This window comes from Lolium perenne, chromosome 2, assembly GCF_019359855.2.
Source record: "Lolium perenne isolate Kyuss_39 chromosome 2, Kyuss_2.0, whole genome shotgun sequence".
Taxonomy (NCBI): Eukaryota; Viridiplantae; Streptophyta; class Magnoliopsida; order Poales; family Poaceae; genus Lolium; species Lolium perenne.
The window spans coordinates 224,510,495-224,536,475 of record NC_067245.2 but is presented as its reverse complement, the minus strand read 5'-3'; the positions used below and the strand labels follow the sequence as shown (position 1 = coordinate 224,536,475).

At 47.7% G+C, this 25,981-nt stretch overlaps 4 protein-coding genes and 1 non-coding gene across 5 annotated transcripts; 2 read left to right on the top strand and 3 right to left on the bottom strand.

The window, feature by feature from the left end:
* Positions 1–881: 881 nt before the first annotated feature.
* On the top strand, positions 882–4,086 carry LOC127335045 (F-box protein FBW2-like). The gene is made up of 2 exons (XM_051361630.2): positions 882–1,501; positions 3,392–4,086. The coding sequence occupies exons 1-2, from the start codon at positions 984–986 to the stop codon at positions 3,906–3,908; spliced, it is 1,035 nt and encodes a 344-aa protein (XP_051217590.1). The 5' UTR covers positions 882–983; the 3' UTR covers positions 3,909–4,086.
* Positions 4,087–4,674: 588 nt separating this feature from the next.
* Positions 4,675–4,835, bottom strand: LOC127337800 (U1 spliceosomal RNA). Its single transcript, XR_007874112.1, has one exon. It is a non-coding gene; the product is annotated as a U1 spliceosomal RNA (small nuclear RNA).
* A 238-nt stretch (positions 4,836–5,073) lies between these two features.
* LOC127335044 (gamma-glutamylcyclotransferase 2-3) lies at positions 5,074–8,590 on the top strand. Its single transcript, XM_051361629.2, has 8 exons — positions 5,074–5,228; positions 5,312–5,388; positions 5,879–5,932; positions 6,268–6,324; positions 6,419–6,459; positions 6,541–6,612; positions 6,704–6,783; positions 8,362–8,590. The coding sequence occupies exons 1-8, from the start codon at positions 5,120–5,122 to the stop codon at positions 8,433–8,435; spliced, it is 564 nt and encodes a 187-aa protein (XP_051217589.1). The 5' UTR covers positions 5,074–5,119; the 3' UTR covers positions 8,436–8,590.
* Positions 8,591–9,147: 557 nt separating this feature from the next.
* On the bottom strand, positions 9,148–10,573 carry LOC127330466 (aspartyl protease 37-like). The gene has a single exon (XM_051356667.2). It carries the CDS (start codon positions 10,567–10,569, stop codon positions 9,148–9,150), a length of 1,422 nt encoding a protein of 473 aa, XP_051212627.1. The 5' UTR covers positions 10,570–10,573.
* Positions 10,574–23,165: 12,592 nt separating this feature from the next.
* On the bottom strand, positions 23,166–23,918 carry LOC139835742 (secreted RxLR effector protein 161-like). The gene has a single exon (XM_071825604.1). It carries the CDS (start codon positions 23,916–23,918, stop codon positions 23,166–23,168), a length of 753 nt encoding a protein of 250 aa, XP_071681705.1.
* Positions 23,919–25,981: the final 2,063 nt, after the last annotated feature.

Below are 25,981 nucleotides of genomic sequence, written 5' to 3'. Positions count from 1 at the left end.
GTCACCCCAAAGTAGCAGGTTTTTAGGAAAATTTCAAACGATACTGACTTGAAACCAGTGTATCAGATTTATGTAATTTATCCATGACTCCCCTGTGTATAGAGGAAGCGACGAAAAGAACGCGGTCAAGAAAACCCATCTAGGGTTCCGTTCCCTCGTCGGCGACGTCGCCTGTCCACTCCGCCTCCGGTGGCCTTGGGGCCTTGGAGGTGTGGCGGACTACGGCCTCTCGTCGGCGGAGGGTTTCCGCTCTTTGTTAGGTTGTTTTCATTGTCTTCTTCGGGATGATGAGGCGGCGTCTACATCCTGAAGTCAGAATAATGTTCTCCCCACCCTATCCTCGCTCCGGTGGTGCGTCTTGCATCGACGAAGGGAGCGTGAAGTCGTGTGTCCGGCGGATCTCATGAGATCCAGTCTATTTTCGCGTTCGTTGGTGTGCGCTGGTCCTTTGAGGCCTTAGCACGACGACTTTCCTGTTTGTCTACTGCAACAAGTTCTACTACAACAAGATTTGCCTGGCTCCGATGATGGGGAGCGAGGACGGCGGCGTGCCTTCGGCTCACGTCAGTGTTCGTAGACGTCGCTAGGTGGTCTGAAGACCTGGTTGTAGTTTTAATTACTTTTGGTCTGTTTGTACTATTATTGATGATTATTATTAATAGATCAGCGAAGTTTTCGAAAAAAAAAGATTTATGTAATTTACTCTTTCCGGAAAGACGAAACGTGAGCGTGCACCCGTGCTCCGGTCCACCGGATCCCACGAGCTGGAAAAGGCAATGGCATCGAGCCGTTGGAGTGGAGACGTGTAAGGCATCGGCGCCGTCGATGTAGGACGTGGGTGGGGAAGCTCCATTTGCCATAAGAAGGTGGCTCAGCTCCATTGAGAGTGTGAGACGGTGCGCCCTTCTCCCTTCCTCCCCCCAAATCTTCCCCAAAACGGAAACCAAAACGGCGCGGCGAGCTCGCCGAGGCAATCGCCGTCGATGAAGCGTGCAAGCGCTAATCCCGGCGGCGGGTTCCGCAGAGGAGGTGGATCGGGGTGGGAGGGGCCTAACGGCGGCTGGAAAGGGAGAGCGCCGGCGCCGCCCGTGGTGAGGTGGTCGCACGCAGAGGCCATGAAGAAGAAGCCTAAAATCGGGGCCGAGGCGGCGGCGGCCGCGGCCGGAGATGGAGGAGGCGACAGCAAGGTCGAGGGGGAAATGTACGACTGGAGGTGGACGGAGGCGGTGAGCCCGGAGATACTGGCGCTGGTCCTGCGGGGCAGGCTCCCCGCGGACGAGGTCGCGCGCGGCCCGGCGGCGGTGTGCAGGGCGTGGAGGGAGGCCGCCGCGTCGCCGGACATGTGGGGCGACGTCGACGTCGAGGCCTGGTGCCGCCGCGTCAACAGCCGCGTCAAGGCCGACGCCGTCGTGCGCCGCGTTGTGGCTCGCGCGCAGGGCACGCTCCGGCGCCTCTCCGCCTACCGCGTCGGGGACGCCGCGCTTGCCTACCTCGCCTCCTCGTAAGTTGCAATGCTCGCAGAATTTGGTTCTTATACTCCAGTAATTTGTAATGCTACTAGGAGAAGGAAGCTGCCGTGACATACTGACATGTTCATGTCTTGTTGTTTCGTCTAACTTGAAGCTAGCTTCGCATGCCCCTCACTTGTAGCTATTGAATTTCATATCTAATTATCTAGTTCTGGGATGCATTTAGAATTGTGGTGCGGTGAGTGCTAGTGAAAATTTTCAATTTCGCGTCAATAGTTCTGCCCTGTATTTGAGAACTATTTATCTCGGGTACAAGTCAATTGCTTCGAAGCGCTATTTCCTAGGACGGCTGCTCTAGAGTTTTTTCTGTTTTCTGCATCAGGCATCTGGTCACTGAAAATAAGAGGAAGAAACATGGCCCTTATCTCCGAGTCGATTCTAGGACATACAGAACGTAGGAACTGTGCTAGTAGAAGAAAATCCTTTTTTTTTGCGAATAGTAGAAGAAAATTCAGAGATGCGTCTCCCAAATACACACGCACACACACCCATGTAAGCGTGCTCCCACATATCACACTATAATGTAAATCTCACTAATTTCCTACCGATAGGCACCGGGGTGCAAATGTGAGCAACATGTGCTGAGAGGTCCGAGCCCAGAGCCACATCAATGGGCAACTCCTGATCTTGCATGTTCTCACTTTATGGCTTGTTATCCAGTTTGGCAGAATGACAATCATCCATTTTTGTTTTATGATGCATTCATATTGTACTATTGTTAGATGACATTAGGGATGCAAACCTTCAAATTTTCAAAAATAAAATGAGAACCGCTACTTTCAGAGGATGCCGCTCTGGTTTTCTTGAGGCCTGTTTGACTCTTTCCATTTGAAGAGAAACACCACCGACTAGCTAATGTTTCTTGATACACATATCACATATTGCTCAATTGACTTCTAAGTACCATTAAAAATTAGGATTTATATACTCCTATAGAAGTATACTTGAGTACTTCTCCATAGTGCCGTGTGATGCCATATTTTTCCATTACTTTGTTATTTGCATTTACTTGTATGTTGTAGCTTACATCTCTGAATTTTCTTCTACTAGCACAGTTTGTACGCTTTGTATGTCCTAGAATCGACTCGGAGATCAGGGCCATGTTTTTTCCTCTTATTTTCAGCTATTACAAGGAAGACCCACACATCATTACACACCACCACAGACCACACACGCACACATCCATGTAAGCACGCTCCCAAATAGCACACTATAATTGACGAAGACCGGGTGTAAATCTCACTAATTTCCTACCGACAGGCACTGCGGGGCTGCAAATGTGAATAACATGATTGGTACTCGGAGGCAAGAGCCCAGAGCCATCAATGGGCAACTCCTGATCTCAGCACATGCTTTGCTTGTTCTCACTTTGTAACTTGTTGTCCAAATTGACAGAATGATAATCTGCCATTTGTGTTCTTTTGGTGTATGTACTTATATTGTACTACTCTTAGATGACATTAGGGATGCAAACCTTCAATTTCTCTAAAATAAAATGAGAACCGCTAGTTTCAGTGTATGCCGCTCTGGTTTTCTTGATGCCTGTTTGACTCTTTCCACGTGAAGAAAATCACCACGGACTAGCTAATCTTGTTTTGTGATACCCATATCACATATTGCTCAATTAACTTCTAAGCACCATAGAGAATAAGGATTACTATACTCCTATAGAAGCATACTTGAATACCTCTCCAGAGTGCCGTGTGATGCCATATTTTGCCATTGCTTTGTTATGTGCATTTACTGGCTTAACAGTTACTATTTTTTTTTTATTTTTTTTCTGTAAGCTGGAACACGACTCCTAATTTAGCATCGATGCAACTATTGACGTTTTGACTGTGATGCTTATTTTCATTGGACAGTGGGAAGTTGCTTAATGTCCTACAGATCCCGATGAGTGAGATATCTGATCAAGCTGTGGAGAAGTACGCTGAATGCTTTCCTGCTCTAAGCGTGTTGGACATCAGCAACTGCCTCAAAATCACGTCGAGGGGCATCGAAGCAATAGGCCGACACTGCAAGTTGCTTGTTCATCTGAAGAGGAACATGCCTCCTCCACCGCCTCCTCAAGGCAACAATGCATCACCTATTGTGGTTGAAGACGAGGCCTTGGCAGTTGCGAACACCATGCCGATGCTCAAACGACTAGAGCTTCCATATGGTTTGTTCAGTGATATTGGCCTTGATGCTATCCTCACCAAATGTCCTCTGCTCTGTACACTCGACATACTTGGCAGCTTGAACGTCAGGCTTGACGGTGACATTGAGGACAGGTGCTGTGCTCTCGAGTCATTCAGGGAGCCATGGGAGCCTGAGTACGCCGAATACTCGAGCAGTGGCGGTGATTACGAGTATGATGACGCTGACAGCGATGGTTGACTTTATGTTCTATACAAGATTCAAAGCGTGCAACTACAGGTGTTTTGGGTTTATCTGATAATTCGTACTAGTGGTGGCTGCACTACTAGCACTGCCCTTCACTTATCCATACCGATATTTATACTACTGAAGAACTCATGATGTGGAGAAGCAAACTGCAAGCTTCCTTTTGTTTAAACTTAGTGTCTGTCTTCTGAATTTATTTCTCCGCAGCTGCATTATTGATTGTGTAGATTGTTGCTGCAATGTTACTTGGGAAAAACATGATGAGCTTGTTTGTAATTATGCTATTAAGTTATTGCTTGGCAATCTGAGTATAGATTGTTACTACAATGTTACTTATACTTCGAATTAATATATTCTAGGATTGGAAATGCTGGCCTTCACTTGATGGTTATGTGAACTTTGTCAATTCTGCATTTCTGCTTGATGGAGCCAGAGTTGGGTTTGGTGCCTTGCATGATGACCAAACGTCTTTTTGGGCTGAGTTTTTCTCCTCTAAGCCAATTGTTACCCCCCGTGGCATCCATTAGAACTTTATAAGTAAACTTTTTTCATACTACCAAATTATGGACGGAAGTGGATTAACTATGGCAGTTAAGACTGGAAGAAAACAAGCCAAGCAATTTTGAAGTACAAACTTGTCAACTTGGAGAAAGAAACAATGACCAAAACATGAAAACTTGGAGAAAGAAACAATGACCAAAACATGAAAATTGCAAGATTGGAATTCAAGAAAAAATCAAAATTTAGATTCAAATATTGGTAGGGGCCGCGCGAACGCGTACCCCCTCTACTACAAATTATGACGTCCACTCTCCCGCAAAGGGGAGATGGTAAGCCAGCGCATCCACTAAGTGCAATGTGGACCGCTAGCTTAGGCCATGACACTTCTTGATCGGCCATAGACCCCGTCCAGGTAAGTAAGCTTCAAGGTTGCACTTTGCCTTCTTTTTATAGCGAGAGATCCCCTCCAACATCATCAAACAAACGATGTGGTACTAAACACCTTCCGTGCAGTCCGCCGACTTCGGGCCGAGGGGTTTGAACAAAACAAGGCCTGTGGGCCGTCTAATTTGTCAGGGCCCAGCTTGAGGCTTTTGCAGTCGCTGCCGATTGTCACAGGGAGTCCAGGACCACTCAGGGAAGTGCGTAGGCGGCCACCTCTCGTTTCCACCGGAGAAAGAGAGGAAGACGGCGGCGGCGGCGCCATGGTGATGTGGGTGTTCGGCTACGGGTCCCTGGTCTGGAACCCGGGCTTCGCCTACGACGCCCGCCTCGTCGGCTTCGTCAGGGACTACCGCCGCGTCTTCTACCAGGGTAACTGACCCGCCCGAACCTTTCGCAGTTCTCAGGACCTCTCCCGTTGACCCTTTGACTGAGTTTTCTTCTTGGGCCGACAGGGAGCACGGACCACAGGGGCACGCCGGAGTTCCCAGGGAGGACCGTCACGCTCGAGCATCAGCCCGGGTCGACATGCGTACGGCGCTCCTCGAATCTGTGCTCTCTTTTCGTGTCATGGCACTCGCAAGCAGAGAACATCCCAATTTAGGATGAACCGCTACTCCTAAACACCTGGATTTTAGTTCCTTGGTCACTCATAAGATGCTAAACCATTGCTTGATCTGATTATCAGACAACGATTTTATTATGTGCGCGAGGTCACCCTAGGAGAAACATATACTAACGCCAAAAGTAACTTCGTGTTATTTAGACAACTATGTTCAAATGGCCAGCCTTAGCTGCTCTGAGTTATCTAAGAGAAATTATGAATAACTAGAATGAGTTTAGTATTACCGTAGCCACGTGTGAAATCTTTGCATTACTTTCCCTCATATTGTTATGTTATTCTCTATTCGCAAAAAAAAGTTATGTTATTCTTTATATGTTCCATGTTCATGGTGATCTAGCATCTCTGCTGATGGTGCTAGAATTGATTTTACATGTGAATTTCTTTTGTACAACTGCAGTGGGGAGTTGCTTACAAAATTTCTAAGGAGCAAGATAAGGAGACAGCTTTGGAGGTAAAACTCAAACACGAAAATAGAGTATTCAGATACGTTTTGTTCACCAATGCTGTATTCTTTGCATGATTGCACACTTGCGCACAATTACTCCATGGTTGGAGTCATTCTGCATTTTTTTTACCTGTTGGAGTGGATAAACAGTCATGACCTGAGCAAAGCAGCATACTGCATATTCATTATAAAATCTTCAGCTATCTTTTTCTGGATGGTACTAATAGCAAGACCAGACTGAGTATCGAAGTAATAATGACTTTGATCAGTGTTAGCATATACTGAGCTTCAGTTGCTTACCTTTCTTCAACTGGCTATTTACCTTCAGATTTATGTTGCAGTATCTAGAAGTAAGAGAGAAGCAATATGATGAGAAGGTTTACCTTGACTTGTATACGGTAAGATATGAGTATAAACTAGTAGTACTTTGATTTATTTCTCTTGTTGCAGAATGTTCAATGTGTAATTGCTGATACATTTTAATATGTTCAGGACTCTTCCCCCAAAATACCAGCAATCCAAAATGTGATGGTGTAAGTGGTTTTTTAGTCTGAAAATGAGCTCTTTGCACAACTGTTTTGTAAAAAAAAATCTGATGCCAGTTCTACCTACAGGTACTTAGCTACAACAAATAAGGAGGCCAACGAAAACTATCTGGGTCCTGCTCCACTGGAAGAAATGGCCAAGTAATGCACCTCTTTAACATAAGCATTATTTTGTTGGAACTGAAAATGTGCTCAATTTCCATGGTAATATGTGCCTTCGTGCCACGTTCAGGCAAATCTACCTTGCTGAAGGCCCAACTGGACCTAACAAAGAGTATCTGTTCAAACTCGAGGATGCGTTGAACAAAATAGGTAAGGCCACCATTTATGTTTTGTTTTCTTTCTAGAAGAGCACCATATAGGAAGTGAGCCTAGCGCAACTGGTTGGGGGAGTGGATGTACAAACCCAACACCTGAGTTCAAATCCTCACGGAAGCGAATTTAGGTTCCTATTTATACTTGAGGCCCATGCTGGTCCTGGTACTCATGCAATTTATCTTGAGGACTATGCTTTAATCTTAAACAAGATTAAAAATCTTAGTACTCATGCCAAATGGTTATGTGCATCCCTAGTTGGTGCAGAGGTCGGGAAGTGAAATTCTCCCCATTTTAAGAAGCACCGACCTAGCCGCCGCCTCCTCCTCTCCCGCCCCCCTCCCGGGCGGCGGCGGAGGATCTACCCGCCCCGCTCTGAGCAGCCGCCCCCGGATCGCCGCACCTCAGCCGCCGCTGCTGCCGACCTCGGCCCCGGCCTTGGCCCCGGCCCGGCCACAGCCCCGGCCTCGGCCACGGCCGCGGTGGCGGCGCCCCTTCCGTCGAACGACGAGGGGGAGGAGAGGGTTTCCACGGTGGCGCTCCATGGGAGGTGATGAAGCGCCGGTGGAGAAAGCCGGGCGGCACGGCTGCTCTCCGTCGGTAGCCATGGAGGATTCGGTGGTGCGTTGGCGGCCTCCGCCCCGGTGACGGTTCAGCGGTGGTACGCATGATCCGCGCCGTCTTCTTCCCTGGTGATCCGGCAGGAGGGACTGGCGGCGTGGGGGGCTGCTGGTCTTGCTTTGTTTTTGGTGGCGGTCCTCAGGTTTCTCGCAAGCGAAGATGAAGATCTACCGGAGGTCAGTTTACTTTGATCTGGCCGGAGAGATGAGTTCCGGAAAGCTCCACTGGCGAATGGAACAGTGCATATTTTGCCTGCAGTTTGCTGGATCAGGTGGTATTCGGTCGCGCGCACCCATGTTTTTATTCCGACTGTTTGGTTTCGGAGGGAGCGCCGCGAAGCTATATTCTGTGTTGACATCTGGTGACTTTTTGGTCCATGGTGAAGTCAGAAGAAGGAATATCATGAAGGCCGGATTGGTGGACTGACTAAAGGAGGTTCGAGTCAACGTGATGCTGAGGGATCTTCTTGGTGTTCCGGGCTTGCAGCAGTGGTATGCACGTGGGGGCGACAGCACAGGGGAAGTTCAGAGTCTTACCTCTCAGGGTGAAAACCCAAGGTCTGGCCTTAACTGGTTGTGCCTGGCAATGTTCTTGTTGGAGACATTGTTTTGAGACTGGGGACTATCTTCAGGGAGAAATCCTAAGACCTTTGGTCGGGCGACGATGGCGTTGGTGCACGTTTTCCTTCTTGGAGGCGTCGCTTTTGGAGAGTCTGTACTTCAGGTGTTGTCACGGTGGTGGTTGTATTGCTGTTGCTAGGTCTAGAAGGCTGTAGCGGGAATTTTATTTCTTAGTTTTGTTTTCTCTTTTTTGGTTGTGTGCATCCGTACTGCCACTAGGGTGAGACGTTGTTGCAGAGGCTGGGTGTAATTGGTATCTTTTGATATTAATATATTCCTTTTATCGAGAAAAAGAAGAGCGCAAATTTGTTCATTGGTTATGTGTTCATGACAGGTGTTGTGGATGAGCATGTTCTGGATTTGGCTAAGGCTGTGCGCGAGTATTCAGACGACATATTATCTAAATGAATATTCCATTTCACCCTTTCATTTGCTAGGTGAAAACTATGAAGTTAGGAGTGATTGTTGCGAACCTCCTTTTCTCTTTCTGTAATAAGTTCTGAACTGACTGTGAGTTGTGAATATATTAATGTCCATCCATAGATGGAAGTATAATATTCTCACTGAAGACTTACATAAGGGAAATGAGTATGAGGTATTATTAGTGCTTCCATTTTATTTTCACCAAAGGAATTCAGAAAAGTAGAAAGAGCCAGAATCTTTGAATTCTTTCGCTACAACTATGTTCTGTCAATATAGACTCACACTTTCTTTCATTTGCAGTTTGCCAAAAGCCATGTATCATCTTATTTTTAATCCTGCTGTACTACACGGCCAAAAGTCATTTTTCCATGTGTTGGTAAGTCATATTTGCAGCGAGTGGAGTGGTCGGCCAAAAGTCATGTTATAATACGCGGCCAAAAGTGTACCCACATATGCAAAAAAAAAAAAAAAAAAAAAAAATCATGCTTCCATGTGTTTGTAACTCATATTTGCAGCGAGTGGAGTGCTTGCTCCTTTTATGCTCTCATTGTTAGTTCAGTTATCTGAATGTTCAGAGAAGCTAGCTAAATGCAGAGTATATCATTATGATCTATCTTCTTGAGTGTCCAAATTTGTGATGGACCAATGATACTACTAGAAGGAATCTCGGACTACTACATGATTATTACTGATGAATCTACGGCACGGAGTCGCAGTTAGTCTTGACGAAGGTGATCCTCTGCCGGCGCAGGTTGTACATGACCTGCATGTTCTGCTGCTGGTAGTTGCCGAGGATGGACACCCCGTCCGTCTTGCCCATCATGAGGCACATCATCCCGCTCTGCCTGTCCTCCACGAACACCTGCTCTTTCTCAAACCTCACCCAGTCCCCTTCGAACGCCATGGACACCGGCGGCGCGTACACGCGGCTCATCGGCACCCCCTCCGGCAGGATGAAGCAGAGGTCGAGCCCTAGGTTCGACCCGGACCCGCGCGGCAGCCTGATCTCCTCCTCCAGATCGTCCACCAGCTCGTCGTACAGCGACTCCTCCAGGAACGTGATCGTCGACGCGATGTCGATGATCATCCCGTACGCGTCCGGGCCCGTGCCGCCGCCGCCGTCCCCGCTGTCGGACACGGGAGGAGACGCCGCCACGCTGGAGTTGGACGAACCGGTCGTCGACGCGTTGTTGTTGCTGCTGCTTCGGACCATGGTCATGGCCCTGTCGCCGATGGACAGCCCGTCGAGGTTGAGGTAGTAGTAGGACGGGTACCGGGGGTTGTTCGACATCGGCACCACGACCTTGTCCGACGCGTTGCGCACGGCGGTGGCGTCGGCGCCGAGGACCAGCCTCCCCGCGCTCCTGGACACGGGCGGGGGCAGGCAGTACATGAACCTCCGCACCGAGAGCTGGGACACCAGCGAGAGGGGTCCGCGGCCGAGGCCCACGACGCCCGACACCTGCGCCGGCGGGCCGCCGACGCTGGAGCTGCTGCAGCCGAACACGACGCCGCGGAAGACGTCGTCGCCCATGGCCAGCCTGTCGACGGCCAGCGTGCCCCTCGTCGTCGCGTTCCCGCCGTACGTGTAGGTGTACTGGCACACGTCGTCCTCGTCGTCGCCGCTATTGCCGCTGTTGCCGCAGCGGTGGGTGTCCAGCTCGTCGCACGTGTCGCTGTTGCACGGCACGACGGCGTAGGTGGTGGAGGCCACGGGGTTGAACACGGGGTCCAGCTGCTTGTAGCACTTGACGCAGGGCTGGCACTGCGTCCAGATGAGGTCGCTGGCCGTGTCGATGGCCGCCGTGAAGCTGTGCTGCGGCGTGCCCATGCCCAGCTTCACCAGGTACTCGCCGCCGGCCGACAGCACCGGGGCCTCGGCCACCACGACCTTGCGGTCGCGGGACGGGGACACGCGGGGCATGATGCTGGCCAGACGGTCCCGGCTGCGCTGGATGGCGCGCCGGAGGAGCTCGTGGTCGGTGAGGTTGAGGTTCTCGGTGTCCAGGGCGTCAACCCGGGCGAGCTCGAGGTGGTAGGATTGTCGCGGCAACGGCAAGCAGTGCGCGGCCGGGAGAAGGAGGAGGGCGAGGAAGAGTAGCGGTGGTATCGCGTCCATGCCGATGTACTGGAGACTGGCATGCACACTACGACGTACGACAAATTGCGTGTGCGTGCTGGTCACCAGTTTAAGTAGATCATGCAGCGGTAATTATTTGATCCGTGCTTGTCTGAAAGGCACACAGAAAGGCAGTGAATGAAAGGTGAACTGGTTGAGGGTAGCATCGCTTGATATCCTTGTGTTCTTTGCACGTGTGATTTTATTAGTTTCTACTTTCCTCTGTTTTTCTTTTTGCAAATTAGCACTAAACTACTCCGTAGATGGTAATTGAGTGGTTAGCTAGGAAATAAATAGAGTTTGGATGTACAAATAGAGCCAGTGATTAACTGTAGCGTGATGTAAGTGTTTGGGCCGCCTTGTTTGGTATACTACTGTATTTAGACCATTTCTAACAGCAGCGCCAAACTGCGACGTCATATTTCACGGTTAGGGTGTGCGGCATCGACGTCGTTTATGGCGCGGACGCGGCTGCTACTGATCCATATGCCCAAAAAAAACTGATGCCGGATGCGAGCAGTTTTCCTGAGTCGTAAAAATGGCCGATGGTGGGCGGCTGCAACACATCAAACTTTGTATATATAACACAACATATGAACATATTTCATAGCCTCGTACAAATGTAAATACAAGCACAACATGTAAGTTTAAGATCATAGCTTCATCACCAAGTTTATCATCATAGCATAGTGTAAAAGCATGACATAGTTTAAAAGCTTAAGATAGTTTGAATCAAACAAGTTCAGGGACACAACCACAGTGCACACAACTACATGAACAATACATATGCTCATGCCTCATCTTCTCCATTGTTTGCTCCATTTTGTGCATCATCTTCATCAACAATGTGGCGGTGTTGGAAACATTGTTGGAGGCAATGCCATCACCCGGATCTCCAAAGCCGTCCATGAAACCCATTGCAGTATGTACTCACCCATTGAAGCACCCATGCCTCCAATGCCAACCATGGCACCCGTTGAAGCTCCTATAGATGCACTCATGCCACCTCGGCAGGGCATGCCACCCATAGAAGTCCCCATAGGCGTACTCATGCTAGTATGCCACTCATGCCGGGCATTGGAGCTCCTATGCAACCACTCATGCCACCCATGCCTCCCATAGGTGCTCTCATGTATCCTCCCATAGCACCCATGAATCCTCCCATCATCATCATCATCATCTTTTCTTTAGCCAACACCTCATCCAGACAAAGATTGATGTATTCCTTTGGCTTCTCACCAAGGGTGCTTGTGTCCATCATGAAGAAGCTTTTCTCATGTTCCGCTGGCTGGTGAGCTCCTTCCATGGCCATCTTCCTCGCCTCAACCTCCAATAAGATAGATAAAAGAGAAAACAAATTAATCTACACAAATTAAAAGAGAAAACAAATTAGTCACCACCAATAAGAAAGCTTAAACAAATGGTAAGCTAAATATATGAAAAGAGAAAAGAAAATGAATTACCTTATCAATATCATTGGGACCACTTGGGTTCATGTCTTCAATGCTTGCCAAACACCCAGACCACTTTTGACAATCAATTTGAATTGTGGACCAACAATCACGAAGAGATATATCCGTACGCTCAATTCCACTTTTTTGTGGGTATCATCAGGGTCGGCCCTGATGGGATTCGTAGCATAGAAAACAAAAAATTTCCTACCGCAAGAACGAAACACAAGCCAAGATCTAATCTAGAAGACGGTAGCAACGAGGGGATCACGAGACTAACCCTTGAAGATTTCCAAAGCCTACGAGATTAGATCTCGTTGTTGCAGAAGATGATCACTTGCCGCTTTCAAAAGCGCGTAGAAGATCTTGACGGTGCCACAATCGGGCAGCACCTCCGTACTCGGTCACACGTACGGTGTTGATGAAGACGACATCCTCCTCCCCGTTCCAGCGGGCAGCGGAAGTAGTAGATCCTCCTCGGAATCCCGGCAGCACGACGGCGTGGTGGCGGTGGTGGTGGAGATCTCCGGCAGGGCTTCGCCTATGCGCTGCGGGAGAGATGTGTGGAGGAGGGGCGCTAGGGTTTGGGGAGAGGGGGTTCTAGGGCGCCGGCCACTTGGGGGCTGCGGCCTAGGAGGCTTTGGTGTGGCCGGCCCCTCCCCTTGGCTCCTCATTATATAGGTGGAAGCCCCCAAGAGTTGCAGTCCAAGTCTTCGAATAAGACCCCAACAACAAAACTTGCCATAGGTGGGAAACCTACTCAAGGGGGAGTCCTACTCAAGGTGGGACTCCCACCTTTCCTTGAGGTGGGGTGGCCGGCCACCTTTAGGTGGAGTCCACCTGGGACTCCTCCCCTTAGGGTTGGCCGGCCATGCTAGTAGAGTCCCTCCGGGACTCCGCCTTCCAAAGTGATTTCTTCCGGACTTTTCTAGAACCTTCTAGAACCTTCCATAAATGCACCGGATCATTTTCAAACTTGTAAAATGACTTCCTATATATGAATCTTATTCTCCGGACCATTCCGGAACTCCTCGTGATGTCCTGGATCCCATCCGAGACTCCGAACAAAACTTCGAACTCCATTCCATATTCCATATCTACTTAAACGACATCAAACCTTAAGTGTGTCACCCTACGGTTCGCGAACTATGCAGACATGGTTGAGACTTATCTCCGACCAATAACCAATAGTGGGATCTGGAGATCCATAATGTCTCCCACATATTCAACGATGACTTAGTGATCGAATGAACCATTTACATACGATACCGATTCCCTTTGTCACGCGATATTTTACTTGTCCGAGGTTTGATCATCGGTATCTCTATACCTCGTTCAACCTCGTCTCCTGACAAGTACTCTTTACTCGTACCGTGGTATGTGGTCTCTTATGAACCATTCATATGTTTGCAAACTAATTAGACGACATTCCACCGAGAGGGCCCAGAGTATATCTATCCGTCATCGGGATGGACAAATCCCACTGTTGATCCATATGCCTCAACTCATACTTTCCGGATACCTAATCCCACCTTTATAACCACCCATTTACGCAGTGGCGTTTGATGTAATCAAAGTACCCTTCCGGCATAAGTGATTTACATGATCTCATGGTCGAAAGGACTAGGTAACTATGTATCGAAAGCTTATAGTAAATGAACTTAATGACGTGATCTTATGCTACGCTTAATTGGGTGTGTCCATTACATCATTCACATAATGACATAACCTTGTTATTAATAACATCCAATGTTCATGACCACGAAACTATGATCATCTATTAATCAACAAGCTAGTTATACAAGAGGCTTACTAGGGACTCCTTGTTGTTTACATAACACATATGTATCAATGTTTCGGTTAATACAATTATAGCATGGTATATAAACATTTATCATAAACACAAAGATATATAATAACAACTTTATTATTGCCTCTTGGGCATATCTCCAACAGTCTCCCACTTGCACTAGAGTCAATAATCTAGATTACATTGTAAGGTACCTAACACCCATGACATTATGGTGTTGGTCATGCTTTGCTTTAGGGAGAGCTTTAGTCAACGGATCTGCTACAGTCAGATCAGTGTGTACTTTGCAAATCTTTACTTCTCCATCTTCGATGTACTCGCGAATCGAATGAAAGCGCAGCTTGATATGCTTCAGCTTTTTGTGTGACCTTGGTTCTTGTGCATTGGCGATGGCACCCATGTTGTCACAATAAATGACTAGTGGGTCCAATGCACTAGGAACCACACCAAGCTCAACAGTGAACCTTTTCATCCATACCGCTTCCGATGAAGCCTCCGAAGCCGCTATGTATTCCGATTCTGTTGAAGACTTCGCCACCGTGCACTGCTTGGAGCTGCACCAGCTTACTGCAGCACCATTCAATATAAACACATACCCAGACTGAGACTTAGAGTCATCAGGATCAGTGTTCCAACTTGCATCGGTGTAACTGGTTACAACGAGCTCTTGGTCACCGCCATAACAAAGAAACATATCCTTAGTTCTTTTCAAGTACTTCAGGATATTCTTGACCGCTGTCCAGTGTTCCATTCCTGGATCACTTTGATATCTGCTAGTCAAACTAACAGCATGTGCTATATCCAGTCTAGTACACAACATGACATACATGATAGAGCCTACTGCCGAGGCATAGGGGATCTGATTCATCCTCTCTCTTTCTTCTGCCGTAGCCGGACCTTGAGTCTTACTCAAGATCTTACCTGGCAACATCGGTAAGAACCCTTTCTTACTTTCATCCATTCTAAACTTCTTTAGAATCTTGTCCAAGTATGTACTCTGTGAAAGCCCTATTAGGCGTCTTGATCTATCTCTATAAATCTTGATGCCTAAAATGTACGCTGCTTCACCAAGGTCTTTCATTGAAAAACACTTATTCAAATAACCTTTTACACTGCTTAATAGTTCTATATCATTCCCAATCAATAATATATCATCTACATATAATATCAGGAATGCTACAGAGCTCCCACTCACTTTGTTGTAAATACAGGCCTCTCCATGACACTGTATAAACCCGAAGTCTTTGATCACCTTATCAAAGCGTCGGTTCCAACTCCTGGATGCTTACTTCAGTCCATAAATGGAACGCTGAAGCATGCACACCTTGTCAGCATTTTTAGGATCGACAAAACCTTTGGGTTGTACCATATACAACTCTTCCTCAATGTCACCATTAAGGAACGCCGTTTTGACATCCATCTGCCAAATCTCATAATCGAAAAATGCATCTATTACTAACAAAATCCTCACAGACTTTAGCTTCGCTACAGGTGAGAAAGTCTCATCGTAGTCAACACCTTGAATTTGTCGGAAACCCTTTGCGACAAGTCGAGCTTTATAGACAGTAACATTACCATCAATATCTGTTTTTCTCTTGAAGATCCATTTATTCTCGATAGCCTTTCGGCTATCAGGTAAGTCTACCAAAGTCCATACTTTGTTATCATACATGGATCCCATTTCGGATTTCATGGCTTCTTGCCATTTGTTGGAATCTGGGCTCATCATCGCTTCTTCATACGTCGCAAGGTCCTCATCATTGTTGTCCACAATCATGACATTTAGACAAGGATCATACCAGTCAGGAGTGGTACGTTCCCTTGTCGATCTGCGAGGTTCAGTAGCTACTTCGCTCGAAGTTTCATGATCGTTATCATTAGCTTCCTATGTTATCAATGCGGGCGGCACAGGAACATCTTCTGGTACTGCGCTACTCTGATCAACGAGAGAAGGTTCAGTAACCTCATCGAGTTCTACTTTTCTTCCAGTCACTTCTTTAGTGAGAAACTCTTTCTCAAGAAAGGTTCCGTTCTTAGCAACAAAGATTTTGCCTTCGGATTTGTGATAGAAAGTATACCCAATAGTTTCCTTAGGGTATTCTATGAAGATGCATTTCTCCGCTTTGGATTCTAGCTTGTCCGGTTGTAACTTTTTTACATAGGCTTCGCAACCCCAAACTTTAAGGAACGACAACTTAGGTTTCTTATTAAACCATAATTCATACGGTGTCGTTGCAACGGATTTATATGGTGCCCTATTTAAAGTGAATGCAGCTGTCTCTAATGCATAACCCCAAAACGATAACGGCAAATCAGTAAGAGACATCATAGAACGAACCATATCTAAGAGAATTCGATTACGACGTTTGGACACACCATTGCGCTATGGTGTTCCCGGCGGTGTCAACTGTGAAAGTATTCCGCATTTCTTTAAATGCATGCCAAACTCATAACTCAGATATTCGCCTCCGCGATCAGAACGCAGAAACTTGATCTTCTTGTTACGTTGATTTTCTACTTCACTTTGGAATTCCTTAAACTTCTGAAAAGTTTCGGATTTATGTTTCATGAAATAGATATACCCATATCTACTCAGATCATCCGTGAAGGTTAGAACATAACGATAACCATCGCGCGAGGCTACACTCATTGGTCCGCACACATCGGTATGTATGATTTCCAATAAGTCTGTAGCTCGCTCCATAATACCAGAGAATGGAGTCTTAGTCATTTTTCCCATTAGACATGCTTCGCATCTATCAAGTGACTCAAAGTCAAGTGATTCAAGTAGTCCATCGGAATGGAGTTTCTTCACGCGTTTCACTCCAATATGACCAAGACGACAGTGCCACATATAAGTAGAATTATCATTCAATTTAATTCGCTTAGCATCAATGTTATGAACATGTGTATCACTACTATCGAGATTTAATAGAAATAAACCATTCTTCTCAGGCGCATGACCATAAAAGATATTATTCATAAAAATAGAACAACCATTATTCTCATACTTGAATGAATAACCGTCTTGCATTAAACAAGATCCAGATATAATGTTCATGCTCAACGCAGGCACTAAATAACAATTATTGAGGTTTAAAACTAATTCCGAAGGTAGATGTAGAGGGAGCGTGCCTACAGCGATCACATCGACCTTGGATCCATTTCCAACGTGCATCGTCACTTCGTCCCTCGTAAGGCTTCGTTTATTCCGTAGTTCCTATTTCGAGTTACAAATGTGAGCAACCGAACCAGTATCAAATACCCAGGCACTAGTACGAGAACCAGTAAGATAAACATCTATAACATGTATATCAGATATACCTTTCTTCTTCTTGACAAGGCCGCTCTTCAGATCAGCCAAGTACTTGGGGAAATTACGCTTCCAGTGCCCCTTCCCATTGCAGTAATAACACTCAGTATCAGGTTTAGGGCCACCCTTAGGCTTCTCAGGAGGAGGCGCGACAGCTTTCTTGCCGCCCTTCTTGATGTTGCCCTTCTTAGGTTTGCCTTGTTTCTTGAAACTGGTGGTCTTGTTGACCATCAACACTTGGTGCTCTTTCTGTATCTCAATCTCAGCAGATTTTAGCATGGAGAAGAGTTCAGGTAACTCCTTGTTCATGTTCTGCATATTGTAGTTCATCACGAAGTTCTTGTAACTTGGTGGCAGTGATTGGAGAACACGATGAATACCCAGCTGGTTAGGGATGATTATCCCCAAGTCACTGAGCTTCTTCGCGTGTCCGGACATAGCGAACACGTGCTCACTAACGGAGCTGCCCTCTTCCATCATACAGCCAAAGAACTGTTTCGAGGCCTCATAGCTCTCCACAGCCGCATGAGTTTCAAAGATAACTTTGAGCTCATTGATCATATCACAAGGGTCATGGTGCTCAAAACGCTGTTGGAGCTCTGCCTCTAGGCTGCATAGAATGGCACACTGAACTTGAGAGTAGCGAGTCACCCGAGTTTCATAAACATTTTTCTCATCCTCAGATACTGCAGGGGGTGGTGGGGGACCTAGCGGTGCATCAAGCACATATTGCAGATTTCCGCCATTGAGGAAGATCCTCACATGACGGAACCAGTTGGTGAAGTTGCTACCATTGCTTTTAAGCTTTTCTTTCTCTAGGAACTGGTTAAAATTGATTGATGGGGACGCCATGATCTACAACATATATTTGCAATAGTTTAGACTAAGTTTATGATAAATTGAGTTCAAATTTTAATTCAACAAAATTAAAAACTAGGTGAACTCCCACTCAAAACAATATCCCTCGCATTGTCTTAGTGATCACATGAACCAAATCCACCACACCAAGTCCGATCATCATGAGACAAGATGTAGCTTCAATGGCGAACACTCAAAGTGTTCATCATATCAATCATATGATTCATGCTCTACCTATCGGTATCCCGTGTTCCGAAACCATGTCTGTACATGCTAGGCTCATCAAGGCAACCTTAGTATCCGCGTGTGCAAATCTGGCTTGCACCCGTTGTATGCACATGTAGAATCTATCACATCCGATCATCACGTGATGCTTCGAAACGACAAGTCTTAGGGATCATCTTATAATGCTACCGTCGCGATCTAAGCAAAATAAGATGCATAAAAGGATTAACATCACATGCAATTCATATGTGATATGATATGGCCCCTTTGTCTTTGCGCCTTTGATCTTCATCTCCAAAGCACGGACATGATCTCCATCATCAACGGGCATGATCTCCATCATCGTCGGCGTAGTGTCAAGGTCCATGGCGCCGTCTTCATGATTGTTCTCCCATGTAGCAACTATTACAACTTCTTTGAAATACTACTCAACATGAAATTTAAAGACAACCATAAGGCTCCTGCCGGTTGCCACAATACAATAATGATCATCTCATACATATTCATCATCACATTATGGCCATATCACATCACCAAACCCTGCAAAAACAAGTTAGACGGTTCTAATTTGGTTTGCATATTTTACGTGGTTTAGGGTTTTCGAGTAAGATCCAATCTACCTACGAACATGAACCACAACGGTGATACTAGTGTTGTCAATAGAAAGAGTAAATTGGATCTTCACTATAGTAGGAGAGACAGACACCCGCAAAGCCACTTATGCAATACAAGTTGCATGTCAAGCGTGGAGCAAATCTCATGAACGCGGTCATGTAAAGATAGCCCGAGCCGCTTCATCCCACTATGTCACAAAGATGCAAAGTACTCGAACTAAATACAACAAAGCATCAACGCCCACAAAACAATTGTGTTCTACTCGTGCAACCAATCTATGCATAGACACGGCTCTGATACCACTGATGGGATTCGTAGCATAGAAAACAAAAAAATTCCTACCGCAAGAACGAAACACAAGCCAAGATCTAATCTAGAAGACGGTAGCAACAAGGGGATCACGAGACTAACCCTTGAAGATTTCCAAAGCCTACGAGATTAGATCTCGTTGCTGCAGAAGATGATCACTTGCCGCTTTCAAAAGCGCGTAGAAGATCTTGACGGTGCCACAATCGGGCAGCACCTCCGTACTCGGTCACACGTACGGTGTTGATGAAGACGACGTCCTCCTCCCCGTTCCAGCGGGCAGTGGAAGTAGTAGATCCTCCTCGGAATCGCGGCAGCACGACGGCGTGGTTGCGGTGGTGGTGGAGATCTCCGCAGGGCTTCGCCTATGCGCTGCGGGAGAGATATGTGGAGGAGGGGCGCTAGGGTTTGGGGAGAGAGGGGGTCTAGGGCGCCGGTCACTTGGGGGCTGCGGCCTAGATGGCTTTTGTGTGGCCGGCCCCTCCCCTTGGCTCCTCATTATATAGGTGGAAGCCCCCAAGAGTTGTAGTCCAAGTCTTCGAATAAGACCCCAACAACAAAACTTGCCATAGGTGGGAAACCTACTCAAGGGGGAAGTCCTACTCAAGGTAGGACTCCCACCTTTCCTTGAGGTGGGGTGGCCGGCCACCTTAGGTGGAGTCCACCTGGGACTCCTCCCCCTTAGGGTTGGCCGGTCATGCTAGTGGAGTCCCTCCGGGACTACACCTTCCATAGTGATTTCTTCCGGACTTTTCTGGAACCTTCTAGAACCTTCCATAAATGCACCGGATTATTTTCAAACTTGTAAAATGACTTCCTATATATGAATCTTATTCTCCGGACCATTTCGGAACTCCTCGTGATGTCCTGGATCCCATCCGAGACTCCGAACAAAACTTCGAACTCCATTCCATATTCCATATCTACTTAAACGACATCAAACCTTAAGTGTGTCACCCTACGGTTCGCGAACTATGCAGACATGGTTGAGACTTCTCTCCGACCAATAACCAATAGCGGGATCTGGAGATCCATAATGGCTCCCACATATTCAACGATGACTTAGTGATCAGATGAACCATTTACATACGATACCGATTCCCTTTGTCACGCGATATTTTGCTTGTCCGAGGTTTGATCATCGGTATCTCTATATCTCGTTCAACCTCGTCTCCTGACAAGTACTCTTTACTCGTACCGTGGTATGTGGTCTCTTATGAACCATTCATATGTTTGCAAACTAACTAGACGACATTCCACCGAGAGGGCCCAGAGTATATCTATCCGTCATTGGGATGGACAAATCCCACTGTTGATCCATATGCCTCAACTCATACTTTCCGGATACCTAATCCCACCTTTATAACCACCCATTTACGCAGTGGCGTTTGATGTAATCAAAGTACCCTTCGGCATAAGTGATTTACATGATCTCATGGTCGAAAGGACTAGATAACTATGTATCGAAAGCTTATAGCAAATGAACTTAATGACGTGATCTTATGCTACGCTTAATTGGGTGTGTCCATTACATCATTCACATAATGACATAACCTTGTTATTAATAACATCCAATGTTCATGACCAAGAAACTATGATCATCTATTAATCAACAAGCTAGTTATACAGGAGGCTTACTAGGGACTCCTTGTTGTTTACATAACACACATGTATCAATGTTTCGGTTAATACAATTATAGCATGGTATATAAACATTTATCATAAACACAAAGATATATAATAACCACTTTATTTTATTATTGCCTCTTGGGTATATCTCCAACAGGCCCTGGGGGAGGGGTGGTCGCCCTGGGCCCATGAAATCGAGGGCCCTAACCAAGGTATGTGAGCAGAGAGAAATCGTCGGACGAACCATTGGCGTACTGGAGGTTGTTTGTCTCGAGTGTCGACGAAGATGAAATACGAAACGAAGGAAACCTTGGTCCTCACCTTTCCTTGTCCACAGTAGAGAAAGGCGAGCTTGTGATCCCCCCGCTCTATCCACCTCGTTGTCGTTGATCCGCTCGATTCCTTGCCCTCCGATGGTCGCTCCGGCGACGGCAGGACGGGGAATCGACGGATCATGGCGTGTACATAGCGTTCGATTTGGTTGGGTGCTAGCCAGTGGCGCTGAGGAGGTGACGGCGTGGACGGAGTGGCTTTTGTGGTCGGCGTTCCTCTTGTCCATTGGTGGTGCTTCGGTGGAGTTCTGCCGCGGATCTGTCGGCCTCTTCGTGCTCGCGGCTCTCTGGACGGTGGAGCGTGTCAGTCCCTCACCGGAGTCCGAGAGACGGTGGCTCCGGGTGTTGAAGATCTTGAAGGCGTTGGTGATGGTGACCACGGCGTTGGAGTTGACGGTGCAAGGTGGGGGCTCTTCGGAGGTTGAGGTTTGACGACTTCCCATCCGGATGTTAGTGAATGGAGGGAGCAGTATATCATTGGCCAAAGTAAGTTCAGCAACAAGTGGTACTACCTCCATACCAAAACGTAAAGGGTATTTTTTTTTGAAAAGTCAAACAAATAAAGTTCGACTAAACTTTTAGAATAATCTATCAATAAATATAATAATTTATATATATTATTATATATTTAATGATATTAATTTTATATTTTGCATGTTAATAATTTTTGATAAAAATTTAATCAAATTTAATATATTTAACTTTTTAAAAATAATAAACCTTAAGTTTTGGAATAGAGGTAGTACGTGTTTGCGCTATGGCATTCCCAATAATACATCTGACCACTGTCAGATTTTAATGTGATCTATCTGCCAACAATTTGCATTCAATAGCATATTATCTATATCGTACTATTTGAATATATTGGGAATTTCCAACCCAGCTGAAAAATCAGCATTTACTACACCCAATCAACCCAGCCACTGGTTCACGCGGGTAACTCCGGGACCAAACACGCTCGGGCGCAATTTAAATGCAGGCTCCTTGGAGCAGGAGAGCCTCAGTGTGCCTCGAGTCAACTTTCCAATTCCTGAGCAGAGGTAGTGACTTCAGTTAGCAGCGGGCAGCGATCGATGGCATCCGCAGCTGGAGGCAGGAGGAAGACGGCCTGCGTCACCGGAGGGAGCGGCTACATCGCTTCAGCGCTCATCAAGACGCTCCTCGATCAGGCCTACGCCGTCAAGACGACCGTCAGAAACCATGGTTCGGTTCTTGTTTCCCTTCCTGCTTCTGCATCTGTCTTGTATGATACTTCAGTCAGCCAAGGAAAGTTCGGTCGGTGAATGGGGCCGAGCAGCCGCCGCTGCCTTCACCGCCGCCAGCCGCTCGCCCACAGATCTGCCGCCGTCAGCCGATCACCCGCCGGCCGCTCGCCCGCAAGCCCAGAGGAGCAGGAGCTCCGCCACCTCGACCTCCTGCTTCTGCCTCGATCCCGGCCGGCCGACGAGGACGAGGTAGCCCCCGACCAGAAGTTCCTTCCGACCTGTAGCTCTTCCAGGAGGTCTCCCTCGACCAGGAGCGTTGCCTCGCCTCGTGTTCCCCCTTGTCCCCTAGCGCGGTCACCTCGCCGTCGCCGTCCAGCTACACCTCGTCCCCAAGCCTCCTCCATATCGTGATTCGTGAATGTTAGCGCTGAGATCGCTCAGCTCACACACGCAGAGAGATAGGTAGAGAATTAACACGATGGTTTTGCGCAGCGCACAACTGATGCTGCTTTTCTGTTTCTCATTCCTTATTTGTAGCCGATTACAGACTAACAGAAAACGGGAAATGAGGCCACGACTAAGTCCTACACGATCGCGCCATCCCACGATCACTTAGCCATTTTCTCGATGCCGTGCGTCGTGCATTTGATCCGTGCCATCCCACGGCGCCACAAAGCTCGGCCTACACTACAGACTTAATCAACTCATGACTACCTCAACAAGCTGAACAATTATTCTGCATAAGCAAATCTAATCCTAATCAGCTAACTGAACTAGAACTAGCCGTTAACTGACGAAACTGTCGTCAGGCTTGAGTTTCAACATTTCTCCCCCCAAGCCTGGCAGGCAGATTCAGACTTCCATGACGCCGAGCTTCAGTCGCATCTCGAAGAACTTGACTCGACCCAGCGCCTTGGTGAGGATATCAGCGAGCTGGCCGTCGGTGCTAACGTGATCGACGTCCACCTTGCCATCTTCTACACACTCCCGAATGAAGTGATACTTGACGTCGATGTGCTTGCTCCGGTCATGGTAGACGGGATTCTTGCACAATGCAATCGCCGACATGTTGTCGATGCGCAGCTTCACCGTCGTTGGCGCATCGCCAATCAGATCTCCTAGGAGCCGACAAAGCCACACGCCCTGGCATGCTCCCGACGTTGCCGCCACGTACTCCGCCTCGCAAGACGAAAGAGTGACGAGCTTCTGCTTCTGGGACGCCCATGTCACAGCACTTGAGCCGAGGAAGAACACCGTGCCAGTGGTGCTCTTGCGATCATCCTTGTCGCCAGCGAAGTCACTGTCGCTGAAGCCCACTAGCGTCGGTGCTCCTGCACCTCGCTTGTAGCAGCATCCATATCTCGCCGTTCCTGAGATGTAACGGAGGATCTGCTTCACCGCTGCCCAGTGCGGTGCTCCTGGCGCCTCCAGATACCTGCTCACCATACCGACAGCAAACGTGATGTCGGGACGCGTGTTGCAGAGGTAGCGAAGGCTGCCCACGATGCTTCGATAGAGCGTCGCGTCAATGGCTCCCCCTGAGTCCTGCTTGCTCAGCTGCAGCTTGCTCTCCATGGGCGTGTGCGTTGCGTTGCACTCGTCCATGCCAGCCGTGGCGAGGATCTTGCCGACGTAGGAGCTCTAGCAGAGAGTGATCGAGTCACCTCTCTGCGCCACCTCGATGCCAAGATAGTACGACAGAAGCCCAAGGTCACTCATGGCGAACTTGTGCTTCATCTCCTCCTTGAACTTGTCAATGTCTCCCTTGTCCGACCCGGTGATCACCAGGTCGTCCACGTACACGCCGACGATGAGCGTCGAGCCACGGGTGTTTCTCCTATACACTGCGTGCTCGAGGGGACTGCGCTCAAAACCCAGGGAGATGAGCGTCGAGTCCAGCTTGGCGTTCCATGCGCGAGGAGCCTGGCGTAGCCCGTAGAGCGCCTTGCGCAGCCGCAGCACGCCGTGTCTGTTGTTGTCGTCGACGTACCCCGGTGGTTGATGAACATATACCTCCTCCTGCAGGTCGCCGTTCAGGAACGCGCTCTTGACATCCATGTGGTGCACCGCCCACCCGTGGTGCGCGGCGAGCGCTAGGATCAGTTGCACGGTCTCCATGCGTGCCACCGGCGCGAACACCTCGTCGTAGTCCACGCCTTGTCGTTGTGCGTAGCCTTTCGCCACAAGCCTCGCTTTGTGCTTCACGATGCGCCCTGCAGGATCTTTCTTTACCTTGTACACCCACTTGAGCCCGATAGCTCGATGTTCGGGCGGGAGCGTGGCTAGCTCCCAGGTGCCGTTTTCACGGATCGCGCCAAGCTCTACGTCCATGGCCTCCTTCCAGCACGCCTCGGACAGAGCCTCATCGACTCCTTCAGGTTCCTCCGCGGCGATGAGGCAGAGCTGCACGAGCTCCCCCCGATCCTCGTCCAGTTGCTTGAGGACGTGCCGCATCTTCCTGTATTTCTGCGGCGTGTGGTCAAGGTCATGGCGCTCGAAGTCGTTGTCCGGTGGTGTGGCCCAGCCATCCTCCGTCGATGCGGGTGATGGGGTCCGAGGTGCGATGCCCTCCCGCTCCACGCCGACGTGGCGTGGCATCACCGTGTTCGTCGAGGATGAGATGTTTGTCGTGGCCGTGCCTGTGCTCACCACGGATCCGTCCCTGCTTGGCGTAGCTTTGCGTGACGTTGATCCAGCTTCGAAGCTGGTTGGAGGAGGAGCAGGAGTAGAGCTTGAAGGAGATATGCCCTAGAGGCAATAATAAAGTGGTTATTATTTATATCTTTATGTTTATGATAAATGTTTATATATCATGCTATAATTGTATTAACCGAAACATTAGTACATGTGTGATATGTAGACAACAAGAAGTCCCTAGTATGCCTCTTAAACTAGCTTGTTGATTAATGGATGATTAGTTTCATAATCATGAACATTGGATGTTATTAATAACAAGGTTATATCATTATATGAATGATGTAATGGACACACCCAATTAAGTGTAGCATAAGATCTCGTCATTAAGTTATTTGCTATAAGCTTTCGATACATAGTTACCTAGTCCTTATGACCATGAGATCATGTAAATCACTTATACCGGAAAGGTACTTTGATTACACCAAACACCACTGCGTAAATGGGTGACTATAAAGGTGGGATTAAGTATCCGGAAAGTATGAGTTGAGGCATATGGATCAACAGTGGGATTTGTCCATCCCGATGACGGATAGATATACTCTGGGCCCTCTCGGTGGAATGTCGTCTAATGTCTTGCAAGCATATGAATGAGTTCATAAGAGACCACATACCACGGTACGAGTAAAGAGTACTTGTCAGGAAATGAGGTTGAACAAGGTATAGAGTGATACCGAAGATCAAACCTCGGACTCGGACAAGTAAAATATCGCGAGACAAAGGGAATTGGTAATGTATGTGAATGGTTCATTCGATCACTAATGTCATCGTTGAATATGTGGGAGCCATTATGGATCTCCAGATCCCGCTATTGGTTATTGGTCGGAGTGAGTACTCAACCATGTCCGCATAGTTCACGAACCGTAGGGTGACACACTTAAAGTTGGATGTTGAAATGGTAGCACTTGAATTATGGAATGGAGTTCGAATATTTGTTCGGAGTCCCGGATGAGATCCCGGACATCACGAGGAGT

Bases quoted from the DNA above. Each gene is read 5' to 3' on its own strand.
- LOC127335045 (XM_051361630.2), top strand. From the start codon at position 984: ATGAAGCGTGCAAGCGCTAATCCCGGCGGCGGGTTCCGCAGAGGAGGT. The intron at 1,502-3,391 runs GTAAGTTGCAAT...TTCATTGGACAG, and splicing joins CTTGCCTACCTCGCCTCCTC to TGGGAAGTTGCTTAATGTCC.
- LOC127335044 (XM_051361629.2), top strand. From the start codon at position 5,120: ATGGTGATGTGGGTGTTCGGCTACGGGTCCCTGGTCTGGAACCCGGGC. The intron at 5,389-5,878 runs GTACGGCGCTCC...GTACAACTGCAG, and splicing joins ATCAGCCCGGGTCGACATGC to TGGGGAGTTGCTTACAAAAT. The intron at 6,613-6,703 runs GTAATGCACCTC...TGCCACGTTCAG, and splicing joins CCACTGGAAGAAATGGCCAA to GCAAATCTACCTTGCTGAAG.
- LOC127330466 (XM_051356667.2), bottom strand. From the start codon at position 10,569: ATGGACGCGATACCACCGCTACTCTTCCTCGCCCTCCTCCTTCTCCCG.
- LOC139835742 (XM_071825604.1), bottom strand. From the start codon at position 23,918: ATGGACGAGTGCAACGCAACGCACACGCCCATGGAGAGCAAGCTGCAG.